This window comes from Sorex araneus, chromosome 3 (genome assembly GCF_027595985.1).
Source record: "Sorex araneus isolate mSorAra2 chromosome 3, mSorAra2.pri, whole genome shotgun sequence".
In the NCBI taxonomy this organism is placed as follows: domain Eukaryota; kingdom Metazoa; phylum Chordata; class Mammalia; order Eulipotyphla; family Soricidae; genus Sorex; species Sorex araneus.
This window is the reverse complement of record NC_073304.1, coordinates 82,498,252-82,518,130: the sequence shown is the minus strand read 5'-3', so window position 1 is coordinate 82,518,130 and position 19,879 is coordinate 82,498,252. Positions and strand designations below refer to the sequence as shown.

General features: G+C 39.0%; 1 protein-coding gene across 7 annotated transcripts in view; it reads left to right on the top strand.

The window, feature by feature from the left end:
* MEIS2 (Meis homeobox 2) overlaps nucleotides 1-19,879 on the top strand; it is a 228,871-nt gene that overhangs the window by 204,183 nt on the left and 4,809 nt on the right. For all 7 annotated transcript variants that reach the window (XM_055131979.1, XM_055131977.1, XM_055131978.1 and 4 more), the window contains exon 10: nucleotides 19,034-19,092. In XM_055131979.1, the coding sequence (XP_054987954.1) occupies nucleotides 19,034-19,092 (59 nt within the window). The remainder of the gene's footprint in view (nucleotides 1-19,033; nucleotides 19,093-19,879) is intronic.

Genomic DNA, 19,879 nt, shown 5'->3' with positions numbered 1-19,879 from the left:
CAGTATTGTGGGCAGCTAGTGCTGCTAGCTAACTGATGCCTGATAATCATGTTATATTCATTAGTTGAGTTTGAACACTTAGCTCATACCAAATCACCAAGCTCTTTAACTTTGACCTTGGAGGTGCCAGTGGGAAGAAGAAAGGAAATAACCAACAGAATATGGTTTGTTGCTAGCGTTCCTTGGCTAAAAAGGGCATGAAGTGGCCTCAAGTGGCCACAATATGATATCTGGCTCCTTTGATTCCTGGAAAACAAGATAGTGTTCCAGCTCAGTCCCAGTTGCTCCCCTCTGAGGACCTGTGCCCAGTAAGGCTGTGGAAAATACTCTGATTTCTTTCTGCGAGGTATATGTATTTCTTTTCCTTGTTGATCTTTCACAGTAAACCTGTATGCTTTGGGGTGAGGGTGGAAAGAATAAACTTTTTACTCTTTCCCTGCAGAATGCTAAGGAAATAGTTGTTTTAACCATATAATTATTTGGAAATGAATAGTAAGTGATCTAAATTTATAAAGATATATAAATTTATATAAGACATTATTATGTGCAGAGTAACTTTTTAAGTAAAAGTGACAACTACTTGGGCCAATCGATAGTACAGCTTGAAGGACACTTGCCTTGCACATGGCCAACCTGGGTTGGTTCCCCAGCATTCCATATAATCTCCCAAGAACTGTCAGGCATGATTTCTGAGTGAAGAGCCAAAAGCAACCCCTCAGCATTGCAGGGCTTGGCCGCAAACCCTCACTATCACCATCAAAAAAAAAAAAAAAGAATGACAACTACCTTCTAAAAATTGGAACCTATGCTTGTTTAATGGAGAATCTTAAAAGAATAATATAGATTTTTATAGAGATCTAAATGCATATCCGGTGAAAAGTTCACTTTTAATTTCTTAACTATAAGCTCCTCAGCCACATCTGTGGATTAGCTTGGAAGTTTATTGAGCATTTACTTTGAACAGACATCTAAGCTAGGGACTAGAAATAAGATAAGCCAGGTATTGATCATAGCAGTTCATTTCAAAAAGATTCCAGATGCAACTATTAGAGATAACATTCTCAATTTGTCTTAATATTTAAATTCAGCCTGTGTATTGTTTTGTCTATCTGTGTGGAGTTACCCAGTAGCTTTGCCCCTTTGATATATGTTTTCAAGTGATTAAATAAAGGCAGATGTGGATAGTAGAAATAAGCACTATGGAAACCAGGCAGAGGGGTCAGAGGATAGTAGAGTCAGTAGCATGCTTGCCTTACACACGACCCACCTGAGTTCGATCTCCAGAATCGAATGTGGTCCCTGGAGCCCTGCCTAGAGTGATCCCTGAGCACAGAGCTAGGAGTAAGCCCTGACCATCACTGAGTGTTCCCTGCCCACCCCCTCACAGAAAAAAAAAAGCTGGATAGAATTCCCCACCTCCACTAACACCACCATCTGGGGGCTGACTATCTTGTACATATTGACATCATTTTGACAGTTCAGCACCTTTCTTTCTCCGCAGGAGTAGGGATGGGGAACCAGTCTTCTATTTAGGAATTCTCAAAGACAAACTTGCAAAAAGCCCTCCAAATCAAGTTTGTTTTCTTTATATATTTGTCTCTGATAGATCAAACGAAACTCAGGTAAGCAGGGCTTATTGAGTCTCTTAAAAAGGTAGCGATGTTTGGAGCCTTTGATGTCGTCTGGTCACGAGGTCCCTGAGCCGTTCAGAGAAATCCAATTCAGTTGACTCTCTGTGGCTGGCCTAGCCCTTCCAGTGTTCAAAAAAGAAAGGAAAAGGTCCCTGCTCCTTCTTGTCTCTTTCCTTTATTGTACGGTTTGCTTTGTTTGTTTGATTTTAAAACTGCCATTATGTGAAAGTGTTGCAAGTATAAATAATTGAGAAGATAACTCTGTAGGGAAACCACTTTTGCTGCCTTTGTGCAGAGGCAGCTCATTATGGCTCTGAGCTGCAGCATTCCATAAGAGCAATTATGCAACATCAGTGTGTCATGGATATTAACCGAGGGGAGTAGATAAGAGACGGGAAAATAATTTTGTAACTTATTTAATTAAATTTATTTGGTTTTTCAAATAGTTCCTCTAGTGTCTAATTTACCCAACCACTCCATGGTTGCCGAGGTCTTCGCAGATCTGGTATTCAGCGTTTGTTTTTTTGGCATTCCTCCTCTTTTCAGTATGGACCTAAAATGTATTTATATTGGGGTTTAATTTCCACCCAAGGAGAGGTTACCCATGAAAATGGAACCATAATTTGGTCATGAGGCTGTTATTCCCCCCTAGGGCTTCTATAGCCAGTTAATATATGTTAATACAGCAACGTGAACAGAAGGTTAAATAAGTGGGTCAGGCTCAGAACGGGTCTTGTGCTGCTTACTTCTGCTTAAACGGAAGGAAAAGCCCGTAATGGCGCTTACCTGACTTTCACCCCCATCATTTTAAGAATTGCTTTGCCAATCCTTCACAGCAAATAGTAATTTTAAGTGGACCAAAACAGAGCTCAGGGTGTTTGCACTCCATGGTAATGATAGAGTAGCCGTGCTCCCTGGAGTCAATAAGCCCAACAATTGAGTCATTTTTGCCTCCTGTGAGTGAATCATGGCTGTTAGCCTGAATGACAGGATTGCTTATAGTACCGAAGCCCTTCACCAGGCTGACCTCATCCCGGGACAGAGAGGATCAGAGGGCAGGCAGGTGGTGTTTAACACAGTTATAAGTAAAAGCTGATTTGGTACTTGTACACTCTGTAAACAGAAAGGAGAATTGGTGTGCGTAGTGGCAGGGGTGGGCGGAAGCTCTGATGTACATTGATGTACTTTATCCAAAGCAGCACTTCTCGTTTCCTTGTCTCCGCCTTTGTATTTCTTCTTCCCCTATTCCTTCTATTCCCTCTTCTTGAATCTGTCTCTCCTCACCATTACCTCTACATGTAAGCCTCCAGCACAGGTCATAGACATGCTAAAGTTAGATCATGAGTTTGCATTAATGAACGGGCCAGAGGATTTACCAGAAGAAATGTTTCTTACAGTTAATATTTTTCTTCAGTTTCTCATAGTGATGCTGATGTAAAAAATTTAGACATAGATAGCAAAGTAACCCATGGCCAGTTTTGCTTGGGTTTGGGGTTTTATTGAATGGGAAATAAAAGTAGGAAAAAGGCAAGATTCAAGAAAATCGCCCAGCCAAAAAAACGTTCCTTAGTGATCAAATTGCCTTAGAGATAGGAAAGCGCTAAAGAATATTTTCCGTCAGCCTATTTTGGGAGGTCCCAGTTCCATGGGATCAGTCACATTTTATCATAAGGTTGGTTGGGGAGGTAAGGTTATGAACTAGATATCAAGCATGAGCCCTACAAATGGTTCTCCCTGAGCCAAATACTTTTCTCTTAAGAAATAAGAAGCTGGGAATCCTATTTTCAAGTTGATAAATGACCTGAAATACAGTAATACAATTCTGTGAGCTTGAGCGATAGTACAGTGGATAGGGCATTTGCCTGGCACAGAGCTGACTAACGTTTGATCCCTGGCCCTCCATGTGGTCCCCAGGTCTGCCAGGATTGAGTGCTGAGCCATGTGTAAGCTTTGAGCACAACCAGGTGTGGTACAAAAACCAAATATACAGGCATATATATTTGGTTTTTGTATATATATTAATAAATATATATTATATATACATATAACTTTGGCTCAAAATCAGACTGCTGCTTTTTTCCCCCCTCCAAATCCTTGAAATCCTAATATGCCTCAAAATGTTAATAGCTAAGATTAATTTGCAGTGCCTTTTTAGAAATACATAATATATTTTAGTAAAAATCAAGACATGAAAGAAAGGTATCTCTACTTTGACTTAGTGTTGTTCCTCTACACTTACTGTAAGTCCCATCCTTATTTTGGAGAAGTACGTAGTTATGCTTTTGTCCTTCGAAGCTCATTTTGTGGAAAACTTACTTAGAAAAATTTAATGGAAAAAATATGCAATTAAAGTTTATTTCCCATACCACCACCCAAAAAGGTGCTGGAATCAGACCCTGGTCTACCACTGAGATTTTCTTTCTCTATCACCCAAGTAATTCTGTTCAGTAGCTGTTCATTATTCCTGTATAGGTACCACCTCCCTTCAAATACACACAATACCTCCCTGGCCTCAGTTTTGATTACTCTCTGCTGATTCTCTCAAGTCTGCTAGATTTATCTTGCCTCATCACATACCTCCTAGCTACACACCCTGATGCTCACTTTGTCAGCTCCAGTCCTTCTCTTCTTCTCTTCATTTCTACATGAAAAAAAATTGCCTGGCATCTTGAAAGCTTTGATGGATTGACACCTTTAATGTGTCTAGCTTATCTCCTTAGTTGTTTCTGAATATAAAGATAACTAGAAGCCAAAATGTTTTCACACCTTAGTTCTGTCATACTCTAGGACAAGTAATTTCAAGGTTACAGTTAGTGCCACATGTAGAACAAGGACAATAAAGTCCCAGTGGGCTCCTCTGGTTTCAGTTATGCATTATTTTCAAGATAGAATAATCTCATATGTAGTCATTTGGTTATATGTTCTCCAAACATTTTCTTGAGGGTGTGCTACCTAGTCCCAACATCTAATTAAGAGGTGCTCTTGCTCTGTAAACTAAGTAAGTTGTGATTATTGTGTTGAATAAATGCTGTGATGGACTTCTTAGCTAGGTGCTACTGAGAAAGTACTTCTTATTCAGCCTGTGAAACCAAAAAAGTTACTTGAAAGAGGTGTGCCCTGGTAAGAATTTTGGAGAGTATGTCAGTGCTTACAGATGGATTAGTGTGTTCCTAGTGAGTTGATTTTATTCTTATTAATTGATTTTATTCTTATTAATTGCTTTTTACATATATATGTATATATGTACATAGTACACATATGTATATATAAAACCCAAATCCCAAATAAAAAATTTGCAACAGTTAAAACAATTTCTAAATTAAATTGTTTTTGACAGCAAATAATTACTTTTCAGTGAAAAGGAGCCAATAAAATTACAATTTCTATTTTGAAAAGTTAAACCATGTTATAAAATTCTGATAAGAATTGTGAAATTGAAATGTCAAAAAAAATAATTCAAAATGCAGTATAATGTGTTAGCTTCTTTGTTGGAGATCAGTTTTGTGGGGATGTTAGAATCAAAGATTAATGTCTTTATTTCTCTACAAATATTCATGCATAGGGGAATCCACTCACTAGCCCTCTACAGCTAAACTTTCATTTAATTAATTTATTTATTTTTGACTTTTTGGCCACATACAGCAGTGCTCTGAGATTACTCCTGACTCTGTGCTCAGGGATCACTCCTGGCAATGCTTGGACAACCAGAGATTGAACCCTGGTTGACCGGGTGCAAGGCAAGGACTCTGCTGGCCATTCTGTCTCTCCAGCTCTCTAAGGCAAAAATATTTAAGGACTAAAGCAGATGTGGTTTGCTAGATCTCTTATCATTCATAAAGATTTATTTTGTGTCATTTGTGATTATTTAATGGTGCCGAAACTTTTGTAGGTAAGAATGGCATCACATTGAAATGACTGCATGTAATATCAAGAAGCTACGGAATACTTCCTGATTGTCAAATCAAAGTCGGGGCCACCTTACCCTGGTGGGCTGCTTGCCTTGTACACAGTCAACCCAGATTTGGTCCTCAGCACCATATAAATAAGGTCCCCAGAGTCCCATCAGAAGTGATTGCTGGAGATCGATCTAGGACTGGTCCTAAGCACAGGTGTGGCCACCAGACAAACAAAAACCAGAGTTAAATGCATTTAGTTTGTTTTTAAGGTCATTTTATTTGGTATTTGATATGTGAACATCATCTCAAGTCATTTATTTATAAACAGACTTGGTTTTTGCTTTTTGACACAATGGGATATTTCAGTTTGGTTTGGGGTTTCTTTATTTTGGGGTGGGGAACACACCTGGCTGTGTACTTACTCCTGACTCTGCACTCAGGGATAACTTTGGGTGGAGCCCCAGGTACCAGATAGGTGCCTGAGGTCAAATCTTGGTTGGTTGTGTGCAAGGCAAGGGACTGACCTGCTGTATTATTTCTCCAGTCCCAGGGATACATTTTAATAATAATTTTATATGACAGTTGTCGAATGTATAACTGTTAGAACTGTAGTTTCTTTACAGGGACTTCAAAATATTTCAGATCTTTGATTTTTTTTTCTCCTATTGGCACCTGTACTGGATGCCAATATAAACTGATTAAATAGCATTTGGTTTAAATAGAAAGACTATAAGTTATATAGATATTTATGATATTTTATTTATTGGATCTTTTTCTTAATATTATTTGACTTTCTGTTTTTTAATCTCATTTTTTCATAGTTTGGATTGAAGCCACTCTGAAGTTTAACACCTAGGAGATTTCTCACTTATGGTTCCCTTTAAGAGTGCTAAAATCTCAGCCTCTCAAACAAGAGACCAGGCTCCAATTTAAAGACAGCCGTGGTATTGATAAAGGCCCTAAGAATGTTGCTACCTTCCACAAGTGTCTTCTGCACATCCTTTCTTTTAAACCAGCAGGAGAATTGAATGAAGGATAAGAGTCGGTCCATCCAAACACTTCTGGCATGCCAATCTGGTCTTCTGAAGTCTCCCCTGCTGCTTTCAAAAAAAGGAGCCCCACAAACAAATGAAAGGGCCACGGGCACATTCACATGCATAGCACCTTCCCTCCAAACACCAAGTGGCTTTAGATTGTTGGCTGGGCTGGTTTGGACTGAGCTGAAGAATAGAGACTTGAGAGCCATTTGTTTCCACACCATTTTGGGTGAAGTGTTATATTTTTCACCTTAAAAGCCCATTTAAAAAGAAAAATATGGTTTGAAAGGAGGACACAATTTGGAAGCCATCACATTTAATGGAGTCTCTTTTAAATGTAATACTGTGTCCTATCAATTCTCTTTTAAATTAGTTGTCACTACCCAGAGAAAACCCACCTTTGATTGTTCTATGCAATTGCTTAAAAATACACAGTCTCGTATATATGTATATATATATTTATTTATTTTCTTGGATATTATTTTTTTAACTGATAGATTCCATTATTAAATATGCCCTTGCTAAGTATGGCCTGTAACCCAAGTTAGATGGCATAAAGTTATAAAGTGACAGTTACGGTATTGCCATCAGCTTTTAAATCTAGCCATGCAAATTAATTAAAAGGGAAAAGTAAACTAAACCAAATAGAGATAAGGGCATGACTTGTAGAGGTTTTACCACCCATTTCACTTCACCAGCCATCATTAAATCAAGGATTTTATAAAATCTGAATGGATGGGTGGATGGATGGATCAAGAGAAAGTGATGTCTTTTTATTTTTTTGTTTTGTTTTGGGACCATGCCTAGTGGTGCTCTGGCCACTACTCTCACCTCGGCTTCACTATCAGAGCTCAGGAGACCAGTGGTGGCCTTCTGCTTTCAAAGAATGTGCTCCGGCCTATTGAACTATCTCTCTGGCCCCAAGGAAGTTGTTTTTTATTTATCTGTGTTGTTTGTTTTGATAGCCAAGCAATTTATAACATTTGCCATTGCAGCTCTGGAATATGAGTATGGTTTTGACAGCCTTTGAGGGTTTTGACCTTTCACTCTTTTTTTGTCCTTTATTTTGAATTTTCTTCATCACTTCTCAGCCTGCAGTTCCCACTTTTAATTCAGAGGTTCTGTGTGGAAAATTGAGATTGTTTCTCTTTACCATAGCCTATAGAGGAATTCCTTCTCCATTTCCAGTTTACATATGCTGTGTGCCTTAAAACACTAAACATAGATTCTCAGGTTTAATCTCTTAATATTTTAGGGGCAGAAAGAAGACCTCTCAAGCAGTGTTCAGGCCCTAGGGGAGGGGCAAACTTCCTGGTGATTCTCTGTCAACTGCTTGTATGGTTCAGTTCTAGAGCCTAAGGATACAGTCCTGCAATGCCAGAAACAACCCAATAGCCCACTAGTGTCGGGGGCCTCCAGGGATATACCCCGTGGTGTGGTACTATCTGGGTTGGCTGCATGCAAGGCATGTGACTTAACTCCTGTCTATCTCTCTGGCCTCACTTAACTATCTTTTAAGTTCTATTTCTTCTTTACTATGTAACCACAATTGCTCAGCAGTTTCCCCACAGCCAAGATCCCGTTTCTTTTTTCATTTCTACTACCTAATCTGAGTTTACTTTATTTCTCTGTTCTGCTTGGGTTATACAACAGCTCAGGCACGTGTTTTGGTTCATCATTCTGCTACTCAGGAAATTCAAGGATTCAGTTTGTCATTAAAAATCTTTTACCAAATGGAATAAATGGGAGAGAATGGTCAAAAGGTATAAATTGTGATTACAGTTAGAAATCTGAATTACATACTTGAAACTTGCTAAAAAGTTTAGCTCTTCAGAGCTTCTACCACAAACACACACTCAAAAAACCCCTAATAAACAACAAATAAAGGGGAGAGTGCAGTGGGGAAATGGCTCAAAGGGCTGGAGCACATGTTTTGCATGCCAGAGGCCCAGGATTAATCCCCAGTACCACTTTGTCTTCTGAACACCACCAGAGCCAGAAAGAGCCCCTGAGAGGTAGAATAGATGCCTTATACATGTGAGGCCTTGGGTTAGCTCCCCAGCATTACAAAAATACATAAAAGAAGAAAAAGAAATGGTAGTTGTGTGATATGATGTGTGATGGAGATGTTAGCTAATGATTCTGCGATAATGATTTTGCAGAATATAAGTGAATCATATCAGCATGCTATATACCTTACACTTACCTCATGATATATGTTAATCATATTTCAATAAAACTAGAGAAAACAAAAAAGTGTCTCTACCACTTGTCTGTTAACTGTTTCCATACTTTCACAAGTAGGCCAGGAGCCAGTGTAGATGCAGGTCTGTCACCTGCCATGGCACACAATGGATCCCCATCCACCTTGGTGTCTTGTGTGTACTAAGTCCTTATTATCTTCCTTTCCAGTTTTTTATGCTCCTTTAATCTGGCTCAGCCTTCTAAAATTTAGTGATTCAGGGCTAAAGAGATAGCATAGTAGGTAAGACTCTTGCCTTACATGCGGCTAACCTAGATTTACTCCCCAGCATCCTATCTGGCTCCCTGAACACCGGCAGGACTAGTTCCTGAGTGCAGAGCCAAGTGTAACCCCTCTCAAAAAAACAAAATAAAATTCTGTGATTAATCCATATATGACTGTTTTCTGGAGGGGGACCACATCCAGCAGTGCTCAGCCTGGCTCTGTGCTTAGGGATCACTGTTGGTGAACTCTGGGACTATATAGTGCTGGAGATTGAACTGGGGTCAACTGCCTTGCAAGGCAAACAACCTGTACTATCTCTGGCCTTCCACCTGACTCTTTAAATTAACAAAAACATGTGATAAAGGAAGAAATATAACTGAGAAAAATCTCTATTTTTCTTGGAAAATTAGAAAGGAGAGAAAGAGAGCAAACAGTAGAATTGATCTGATGGACTAGAAGCAAGGAATTTTAGCAAATACTCTTTTCTTTTTGTTTGTTTGTGAAGAAGAGGTACAATTGCAACAATTCAACAGTTCTTTTTTTCTTGTTTGTGGCGGTGCTCAGGGCTTACATCTGGCTCTGTGCTCAAGATTACTTCCAGGGATCTAGATGTAGTGCCAGAGATCAAACCCAGAGTGGTCACATACAAGGCCTGTAAGTCTTTTCTACTTTTTCAGCACTCCCACCTACAAAATTTGACTTCGGTGATAATATATTTGACCTATATAAACAGCCTAGTGTTGATAGTTTTCTCAATTTTATCTGTGTGTATGTGTGTGTGTGTGTTAACCTCTAAATTTGTTGTCTGGTGGTGGATAGATAACAGATTGAGGTATAAGGACAGACACACATACATTTATGTATGTGGATGTATTATGTATGTGTGTTTATGTATAAGCACATAAATGCATATGGCTGATGATTTCTCACAGTTTATCTTGAGGCCACATTGTTTTTTGTTCCACTTGAATGACAGAGTATCTTTGACCTGGCACATTTGTCCAGTGAAAAGAGGATGATGCATTTAAACCCAGTTTAAATCTTAGCAAGACAATGCATAGTACTTATGTAGATTTGGTTGATTTTTTTTTCTTTATGTATCACTCAGGAAGTCTGTGTCAGTATAAATCAGTGGTAATGAAATCAACATCATGGCATCTTTGCTACTGCATTTGCTAAAGCTTTTATAGATATTTAATTCAGCCCTTAATGATTGATATTTAGACAGTAGAGAAACATTTTGAAGGATCTGTTTGCTCACAGATTTTTAAACACCTAATCCTTTTTTCTCTTTGATTTAAAGAGTGTAATATTGTTGGAGAGGAAACAGTTCAAATGTGGTCATCAGAGGTTGTGAGCACCAAAAATAGAAACTCACTTAGGGTAAAATTTGCTGTCAGGAAAAACGAAGCATTCTTTCTGAACTCAGGATCGTGGTTCATTCGAGCTTGCTTATAGATGGTTGCTACAATAAGGCTTCTTTCATACAGGTGTGTTTATGCCCCAGGCTTGCTGGCCACAGTCCATTCCATTTACAGAAGCTGAATTAAACAATAACTACCGCATTGCAAAAAATGGGGGTGGTGGGGGAGAGGGGAGGAGGAAAGGTGAGCGTCAAAGGAGATGCCTGAGAGCTTTGTTAGGGCCAAGAAAAACCCTGTTGCAGTTGTCAGAGCTTGTTGATGTTGCTGGGAACGGCACTTTTTTTTTTCTCCTGGATTTTGTGGTTCTGCCTTAGGAAAGAAAGTAAAATAGAACGGAAGAACAAAGTCCTACTCTATAAATCAGCAGCTGCTCCTTGCCAGATCAAAGGAGTGACATTTTTGCTCCTGGACTACTTGTCCACTTGAGGGCTTGACAGGCAGCTAACAGCTGGCCTGCTCAACTGTATGGGAGAATCAGCCTACATCTTCTTCCGAGCAGATGACAAGCTAATCAGAGAGCTATCCATAGCTCAGGACATGTGAGTGCACCTTGATCTCCTCCAACTATCGAATACATAATTGCTAAACAGCTTGGTGCATTTTTGGCAAGATAATGTTTAGGTGGTTTCCACTGAGAAAGTAACAAAGAAATTAATGCCTCAATCAGGGATGATCATGAAAGCTGAAAAGATGATGCTAAATGTGTTGGGATCTTCTCCTCTTTGAAGAAATTTAAATTTGTAAATGATGATTAGTAATAATAATGAGAATTGGCTAAAATGTATGTAACTGATTACCAACTGACTGGATGATTATTCTAAAGCAGCCCAGTGAGGCTGTGGTATTTGGGTAAATTAATAGGTATTTGAATGTGGTGATTTTGAAAATGATCACTCCTGCTTTGCATGCTGAATAAAGTTGTAGGCATGGCCTCTGTGTCTGGGAAAAAAAGTTGTTTTCAGAAGCACTGTAAGGTGTGCAGGTATACAGATCTGGAATTTTAATATCAGTAGTAAAACTTTCAAAGTAATTCAGTTTCTAGTTGACTTCCATCAGCAATAAATCATATACAGGATGAGATAATATACTACAACTTATGTCTATTGACTTAGTATTTTATCTTTAAGAGGATAGATCCTAGATATGAATAGCTAAGGAAGTTTGTGTGTTTTCTCCTCCCTAGCTTTCAAATAGCTTTGAAAGATCACTTTTATAGTACATGATAAATAGCCACATATGAATAATCTGATAGCATTCTGGAAGAGTAACAGTGCTTCAAAATCATAACCTGCTGAGATGTTTTGTTACATGCCATCAGTCTGATTATGCTTTCAGAATGTTTATTGTTGTTCGGTACAATAAAGGAAATAAAAGATAATTCCCTGTCCTAGAGGAAATTTCTCCCCAACACTTTTATTTTTTAAAATCTCTACTGTTGGTTAAAGAAGATGCCAAATTCTCAAGGTCATCTCTAAAATTTTTTAATTGTAAAAATAATAATTTTCTTAAAATTTAAGTAGAAAAAAATGCATGGAAAATAGAAGGAAATTAGTGTCTTCCACCTGAGATATAAAATCACCCCTCCTCCCAAAAAAATGTTTTATTGGACCAACTTTGCCTCTCTTTAAGAACTGCAGATGGAGAAAAATTAATTAAATTTTTGTACACTCTCACCTAAGGCAAGTGATTAAAAGACTGTTTGGATCTGAGATCACTAAAGGAAATAGTACATGCATTTTTGCCACTAAGGTTCTCCATTAAGATTTGATCTTGGAGCTGCAGAGATACTACTGCAGGGAAGGTGCTTGCCTTGCATGTGGCCAACCCAGGTTGATCCCTCATACTTCTTAAAGTTCCTTGAGCCCCTACAAGAGTGACCTCTGAGCCAGCTATAAGCCTGGAATGCTGCCAGTTGTAGACCATAAAACAAACAAAAAAGACTTGCTCTTTGCAAGTTTCTGTTCTTAGGCAGAATACTAGAGCATCTATTTGGTATATGAGGTGGAGCAGAACTTCTTAAGCTTTTTTCCACTCATAACCTTTTTTTTGTCAGAGAAACTTTTATATGACTTTCTGTGTACAAAATAGATATACAAATAAAACATTTATTAATGATAAATCAGTTTATTTTAGAACAAACTTTGTGCCACTGCATATGTAGTCATAATCCACAGTTTAAGAAGCTAAAATCGGGGCTGGAGCAATAGCACAGCGGGTAGGGTGTTTGCCTTGCACGCAGCCAACCCGAGTTCAATTCCCAGCATCCCATATGTTCCCCTGAGCACCACCAGGAGTGATTCCTGAGTGCATGATTCAGGAGTAACCCCTGTGCATCGCTGGGTGTGACCCAAAAAGAAAAAAAATGAGAAGCTAAGATCTAGAGCAGTTCTCTTTAACTTAAATTGCCTGTAATGGTGGCCAGAGCAGTAGTACAGCAGCTAAGGTGTTTGCCTTGCATGTGGTCATCCAAGCCCACTATGAATGATGCCTGGGCGCAGAGTCAGGAGTAAGTAAACCTTGAGCACAGAGCCAGAAGTAAGCTCTGAGCACTGCCAGGTGTGGCTCACCCTCCACACCAATTTTTTTCTATTGCATAAATTATCAGGAAATGTTTTAAAATATGTTATCAGATTTAGTAGTGCCAAGGCCTCTATTTCTGCAGTTCTGACAAGCTCAAGGTGGCATTGATTGGCAAGTCTATGGAGCATACTTTAAATTGCAAGGATCTAGACAACCATTTCAGAAAAGCTCACCTCACTCCTGGCCTCTCAGTGTCTGAAATCCCCATCATGACTTTATATATATTTGGATTAACTTCGATCTCAGGAAAGACCCTGCCACATGTACATATGCTACCTTATAGGGACAAAACACATTATTACTGTCTTATCAACTCATCGTGGATTTCTTTAATAGTCACCCACATAGTCTTAATTGTTACCTATAAGAAAACAAAGTTCTTCAGGAGGGAACTGCATTTTGAGTGTAAGCTAACATTTAATGAACGCTTACAACGTGCCAGGCACTGTGCCAGGGATTTTGGATACAATGCCTCCTTTAATCCTCGTAACACTACAGGTCCAACTATTGCCCCAGTTTACAGATAGGAAACCCACAAAGGCTTTGGAAGGTGAAATTTATTTGCCAAAAAAATGGCAGATAATATGGGTCTATGCTCTTCATCATTTAACTCTGGAGAAATCTGGGGAAATAGAGCAGTAATTGAGAAGTGCTCACCCAAAGTAGAATATTTTAGTGAATGTCCTGTGTGAGCCCTTGTAACATTAGGGAAGAATTAGATTTTTTTTTAAGAAAATGATGGTCGGAAGAACATACTAGAAGGTCATCAGTAATAAGCAACATTTACATCCACACATCTATCTACTCCACTACTCAGGCATATTCATGAAGCTGCAAACATTTATCCACATTGATATCATGTTCTTGTATTGAAAATTGATGAGTATTAGTTCCTGTGTTTTTTTAGAATTGGTAAGACAAATTTAGTATCTATTAAATTATAAATGAAGCCATAGCATAGAAAAAAGTAATTATGAACTGAGTATGTCCCTTAAATAGCTCTTGGACCATATCTTTTTACCTTATTTGTTTTGTTGTCTTTGAGAAAAGACCCATTGTCTGGTCACCTGTTTCAAAAACTTCTGCTTACAACATGACTAAATACCATGTGAAGACATTTTCAAAGACATAAGTAAGGACTGCTTAGTAAACTGATATAATTACTTGAATGTATTTTGCTGAGAAATCCCTACTCACAGCCATAACCACAGTACAGAGTTGCTTTTTTGTGGGAGCCAAGAAGAAACTTTAAATTGATACAAAGCACTGGTGTTGAGGCTTCATTGTTCTGAACAGCAACTGGTGAGAAGCTTCTAGACTACATACCCTCACCGGTGGGTCCCAAGGCTGGGGAGGTAGAGATGCAGAGGGGTCTTGTTCGTTTGTTTGTTTGTTTGCTTGTTTGTTTTTCAACAGATCCATAGTCACTAAACTGCTTCTAACACAGCTTCTAAATTGATCTGATCTCTCTTCAACACTTCAGCCTCCTTCCTTGACAAAGGCAGTTCCTGCAAAAGCCTCCCTTCGTGGCATTTCGGTGCCTCCTTGGTGTTTAGGGCTGGCGGCTTTCCAGGTGACTGCACGGAGGCCAGCACTTTCTAGCAGAAGGAATGCTGTTGAAAGGCGTTGGTTCCCAGGTGTGGCATGAAGTTAGTGAACCAGAAAGAAGGGATTTATCAGCCATTTAAAAAAGAGGAGGGGAGGAGGGAAGAAAGAAAGGAAAAGAAATCAACCAACAATCAGGAACGACACCTAAGCCTACTTCTATCAATCTGAAATATGCTTTGGCGTGAAAGCCTTTAAAGGATAAATCACAACGGTCAGATTTCAGTGGTAGAAAAGTATGCAAAGCTGAAAGGTTTGGCTCTTCTGGAGGGGCTGAGGTAGGGATGTGGAAGGTTTGGGGGGGGACATCTTTCCAGCACGGCAGCAAAATGAGATTTCAATAATATTTTGCTATTGGGGGCGCTTGTTCTTTTTCACGTGGTCTTTTTTTAAAAAAATCCATCTCCAAGTTGACTCAGAGAAAGACCTCCTGATTCTTGGAAAGTCATTGAATTTATTTCTATAATTAAGTTATTTTACAGCTAACAGCCCTAGTATATATATTAAATATATATATGTATATACATATATATTTTAAGGATCACACATACTAACACATTTTCTATTTTAGTAAAATTTACTGAGAAAGTAGTCTTAGTAGATAACTCTCCAGAGCTTTTATGTGAGTCTGGATACTAACTTTGTGTTCAATACAAATCAATGGACCCAGAGCACTTTAGGGTACTCATTCCCTCAAGAGTCACTAATGGAATTATCTCTAACCGTTAAAAAAAAGTCACAATGAGGCTAATGAAAAATTTTTTTTTCAATGTGAAATCTGGATAAGGTTTACTAGCACATTTTATTTATGGCTTTTTACCCTATGTGGCATGTTTTTTTCCCTGCAGTTGTACAAACCTCAGAATGTTTTTAAAAGCTATTTAATATCTAAGAAGACTTTGAAATTTTGAGTTACAGTGTTTGTACCAATAGGAAAGTATATTATATGTCCTCAACTTCGAAATCATTCTGGGATGACATTAAAACTTAGGGAATTTTTTAATATCAGATACAGATGAAAAAACCTAACAGTCTTTGGATTGGAAATAACTTGTAGGGGTTTTCATTAAAGTTGGGTGCAGCTTGCTGCATTTTGGTTAGTTGGATGTCTTCAGCAATTTTTCAAATGTTTTGGGTTTGGCAAAGTCCAAAATGTTTTTGCCAAGACCCTCTTTTCCCCTTATTTTTTAAACCCGTGTGAAATTCAAGGATAACTTAATCCATATGTGTCTGATTCATTTACACTTAACTCATCAAAATGTTATTTTGTAAGACCCATTTAATATCCAAGAAACCTTTTGAGCCATTTTTAAGACAAGTCTTTTGTCTTTGAACCAGTGAGTTGCATTTTTCCATATGAATGGGGCATGGACCTTGAAAGAGTGAAGATCAGTTGGTTTTCAACCCTGACTTTTCAAATTTTAAGTAATTTCAAAACTGATATTCTGTTTACCTCTGGAAGCACTGAATACCATCATTTTAAAATAAAGATCAAGGGAAGTGGGGAAAAAATTAACCTTGTAATTTTGGGGAAATACCACATATAGAAATTTCATTTAAAGAATAGTAAAGAAAAAAATAACTCCTGAGTTTTCTAATGTAAAAGTAACTAGCTCCAGTTTGTATGCACTGATCTATTTTCTAAGCTCATCCAGTCCAGTGGGATTTCTCTTTTTAATGTTCAGTGTCCTTACAGTGAAGTCTTTGCTTATTTCAATAATATCCCTGATGTTGTTTATAATGTAGATCAGGGAACCTGTCCATTGATAGCAGTGGTGTGTTAAATCTTGGAAAAACTGAGGCCCGAGGGTTTTTCAAATTCTGTGTGATTTAAAAGAATGTGGTAGAATTGCAAGGTATAGCGCTAATGATCAAAAAGCCTTGTTTCAGAACAAAAATCCAGAAAGGGTAAAGCAGAGTTCCAGTTGTGTAAAAAGAGAGAGAGAGAGAGAGAGAGAGAGAGAGAGAGAGAGAGAGAGAGAGAAAAGCGAGATCTCTGACCCTTTGTAAAAGGATCTCCTGAGACCAGCGGCGTCAAATGCGTATTTGTTTAGTAGAACTTTCTGAGGCCATCACCATAACTGCTAGTGAACATCCAGGACATGCCATGGTAACTAGTTGAAAATGTAACGTTGGAGTGGCATTTCCAAGTTCAGCGCTTCTCTAAAGACCTGCTAGCACACAGAATGCTTTTTTAATGTTCTGCATTGTTGTGTGTCCCCCATTGAACCACCTTTTGAGTGGACCCCCGTTTTTTTACTAATGTAAACATTCTGACGAGTATCCAAAGAAATGACCTTTGAATGAACCTCTAACCTTCCCCATAATTATTTGTTTGAAGACAGTGTGGAGTTCTCCTGCTGAGAACTAAGAACCATGATGCCTTGCAGCTCTGTGAGTAAGGGAGTGTTTGGGAGAACTAGAGAGAAAGACATAAATAAGGGAACAACCTCCAGATGTAAATAATAAAAGAGTAAAAGGGTGAAATTAAAAAGGGAAAAAATAGCAATTCGTTTTACCTAAAGACTTGGCGTATAGGAAAAAAAAAACAAAGCCAGGATTAGTAGCACATAAAAAGGAGGGAGCCCCCTGCCATGTGTCTCCTGCATTAAGAACTTCAAGGAGAGAAAAGGATTCTCTGCTCTCCTGAGCATCTCCTTGGGTCTTACCCTGGGCTGACAGAAAGAGTTCCTGGGGGTGGAAATCTCAGGTCAGGACTCCGGAATCCACTAACCCGGGCGGGAAAGAAAGGGTAGTAAAGTCTCTTTTCTGATTTGAGGGATTCTTCTGGAAAACTGGGTGATCCGGCCTGATATTCGCCAGCCAAAGTTAAGGTGACAGGTGGGAATAAATAAGTAGTTTCTTCTTGTGCTTTCACCTCTCGAAGTCTGTGCCTTCCTTCCCTTAACCTGAAGGAGTGTAACATTTTTGACAACTGACTTAGTTTTCCAAGTCATAAAGAACTTCCTTGTCGTGCAAACAAACACCACATGCAAGAGACTCCTTTGCTTTTCCTGCAGCTATTATTCTTCTGCCTAATTGTATTCCCCCTGTGGGTGCTCACCCGAGGCATGAGTTTGGGCTGCTGTCCTCAGAAGGGATCTCAGCTAGGGACTTTGACATGGGGAACACAGAGCTGCCAACACACACTAGAATTTTTCTGGCTAATTTCAAAGAATGAGTTTTCAGTTCCTGCCTGTGGCCCCATGCGGACTCATTAATCATTAAGTCTCCCTCCACTTAAGATTTGAAACTGGAAATACTGAGAAATGATTAAAAAAAAAATGGGTGTCTTACTAAGGACTCGCTCCCCCCACCACACACACACACACACACACACACACACACACACGTATCCACCCCCAGTGCTCAGCCACTGAGTCTTGTGAATCAGCTCAGATGTGTGGGGAACGCACATCATTAAATGCACAAGGACAAGGGTAACTCGCAAATGGTAGAAAATTGTTGTGTTTTTATTAAATTTGGTGAAATAAAGGAGATTTCTTATCATCTTACTCTGTTTGTACATGAATATTTGATGGGCATTATTAAACATTAAAGTAACATGAAGTAGGCACTTATTTTTGGATTTCCAACAAAATTAGATCCAGGCTTCTAGACGAAATAACTGCTTCTCCTTTACATTCCTGTGATTCAGCCACCACCTGATTTGAAAACGTTTCTTGGACTCTAATATCAACCATGTGTACCTGAAGCTCTGTCTTTCTAGTGGGTTGAAAGGTGGCTGGGTTTATGGTTGGCAGTTACCTTATCCCTGCCCTGGGTGTCCCAGCTTAGACTGGAAAGGCCGCCCCCAGCTGGCACTGACCTCTACATGACCCCTAACTTTACAGGCTTAAACTGCAGGAGTTGCCGAAGAGCAGAAGTCTTTCTGGCCAGCACTTATTACTGCTGTGTTGGTGATAAAACTTCAGACAGCCTAATTGATGGCTTTGCTGACCTAACAATACCTTGTGAAAGCAGAGTGCCAGAGCCTGGTCTCCATTTATGACCAGCTGCAAGGGAACTCTGGGTCTCCCTAGGATGGGGACTTGAGGAAAATGGGGGGAAATCTCCAGCCGGTGAACTTTAACCAGATTTCACCTTCTCCAAGAAACAGAAGCACAATTGCAATTGACAGACTTTTCTCTAGGAAAACTTTTTTCTTCTTTCTGCTCCTTTCTGAGCAAGCCAGGTTTCGAGTTGGTTAGGAAATCATGGAGATGACCCAGTCAACTCTTTTTTAATGCTGGAAGGGAAAGTTGCTTTTGAATTAAAAAGATAATTTTCAGTTGATGTTCCACGGAGATGCATTCTCTGCCGCATTTGTGCAAAGGTATTCAGAGAGCGCAGAAATGGCACTTAATGACGGGACTTCTCTGTTCTGTTTCAGGTTTATTAATGCCAGAAGAAGAATAGTACAGCCCATGATTGACCAGTCAAATCGAGCAGGCAAGTTCCAACGAGTATCTATATTCACATCCCACAGGCACAAATCCTCATCAAGTTATACTTCAGAAGTTTCATCACCTGGTAAATGAATGCTTCCATCAGGCATTCTGGGAGATTTTTTTTTTAATGTCCCCAGAATTCCACTCTAGGAAGCAACTTCACTAATTGGTGCTAATTGGAGATTTCCCACCCTGAATCTACTGAAACTGCTTTTTATTTTCTTTCTGAATTGGTAATTGGGCACACGTATTAGTGCCACAAGCAGTTAGTTTGACTGTGAGCTCTGGAATTACTCATTGCTTGTCTGCATCCAATCATTAGCACACTCTCATTTTCTTATTACCCACAATCCCTTGCTGCATGTGTTGCTTTCACTCCTGTCGCATCCCCTGTTAAACTCATTGTAACCATTCATTTGCTTTGACTATTCATAATATTCTATTAAAGCCTGATGCGCTGCAATGCCAGAATAATTTTTTATTAAAAGATTATTACCTTTGTTTAAAATGCTTCCCATCCATCCCACAAAATATGTGTGGATTTTTCTCATAATATCTCTCAGTTTCTCTAAAGTCAGTTACTATAGGGGACCAATAGAACCATACTGGCATACTCCTAACCATCTTGGTTTACTGAAAAGTCGTAATGTCCTGTAAAAACATTTAAGTGGGGTTTGGGAAAAACCCGTCCATGTGGTGATGACTTTCTCACTACTGAGAGTGTCAGACTTGATGGGGATTTAAACTGTGGCCTCTGTTTTAAACAGTTAAGAAAATTAATCACCCTT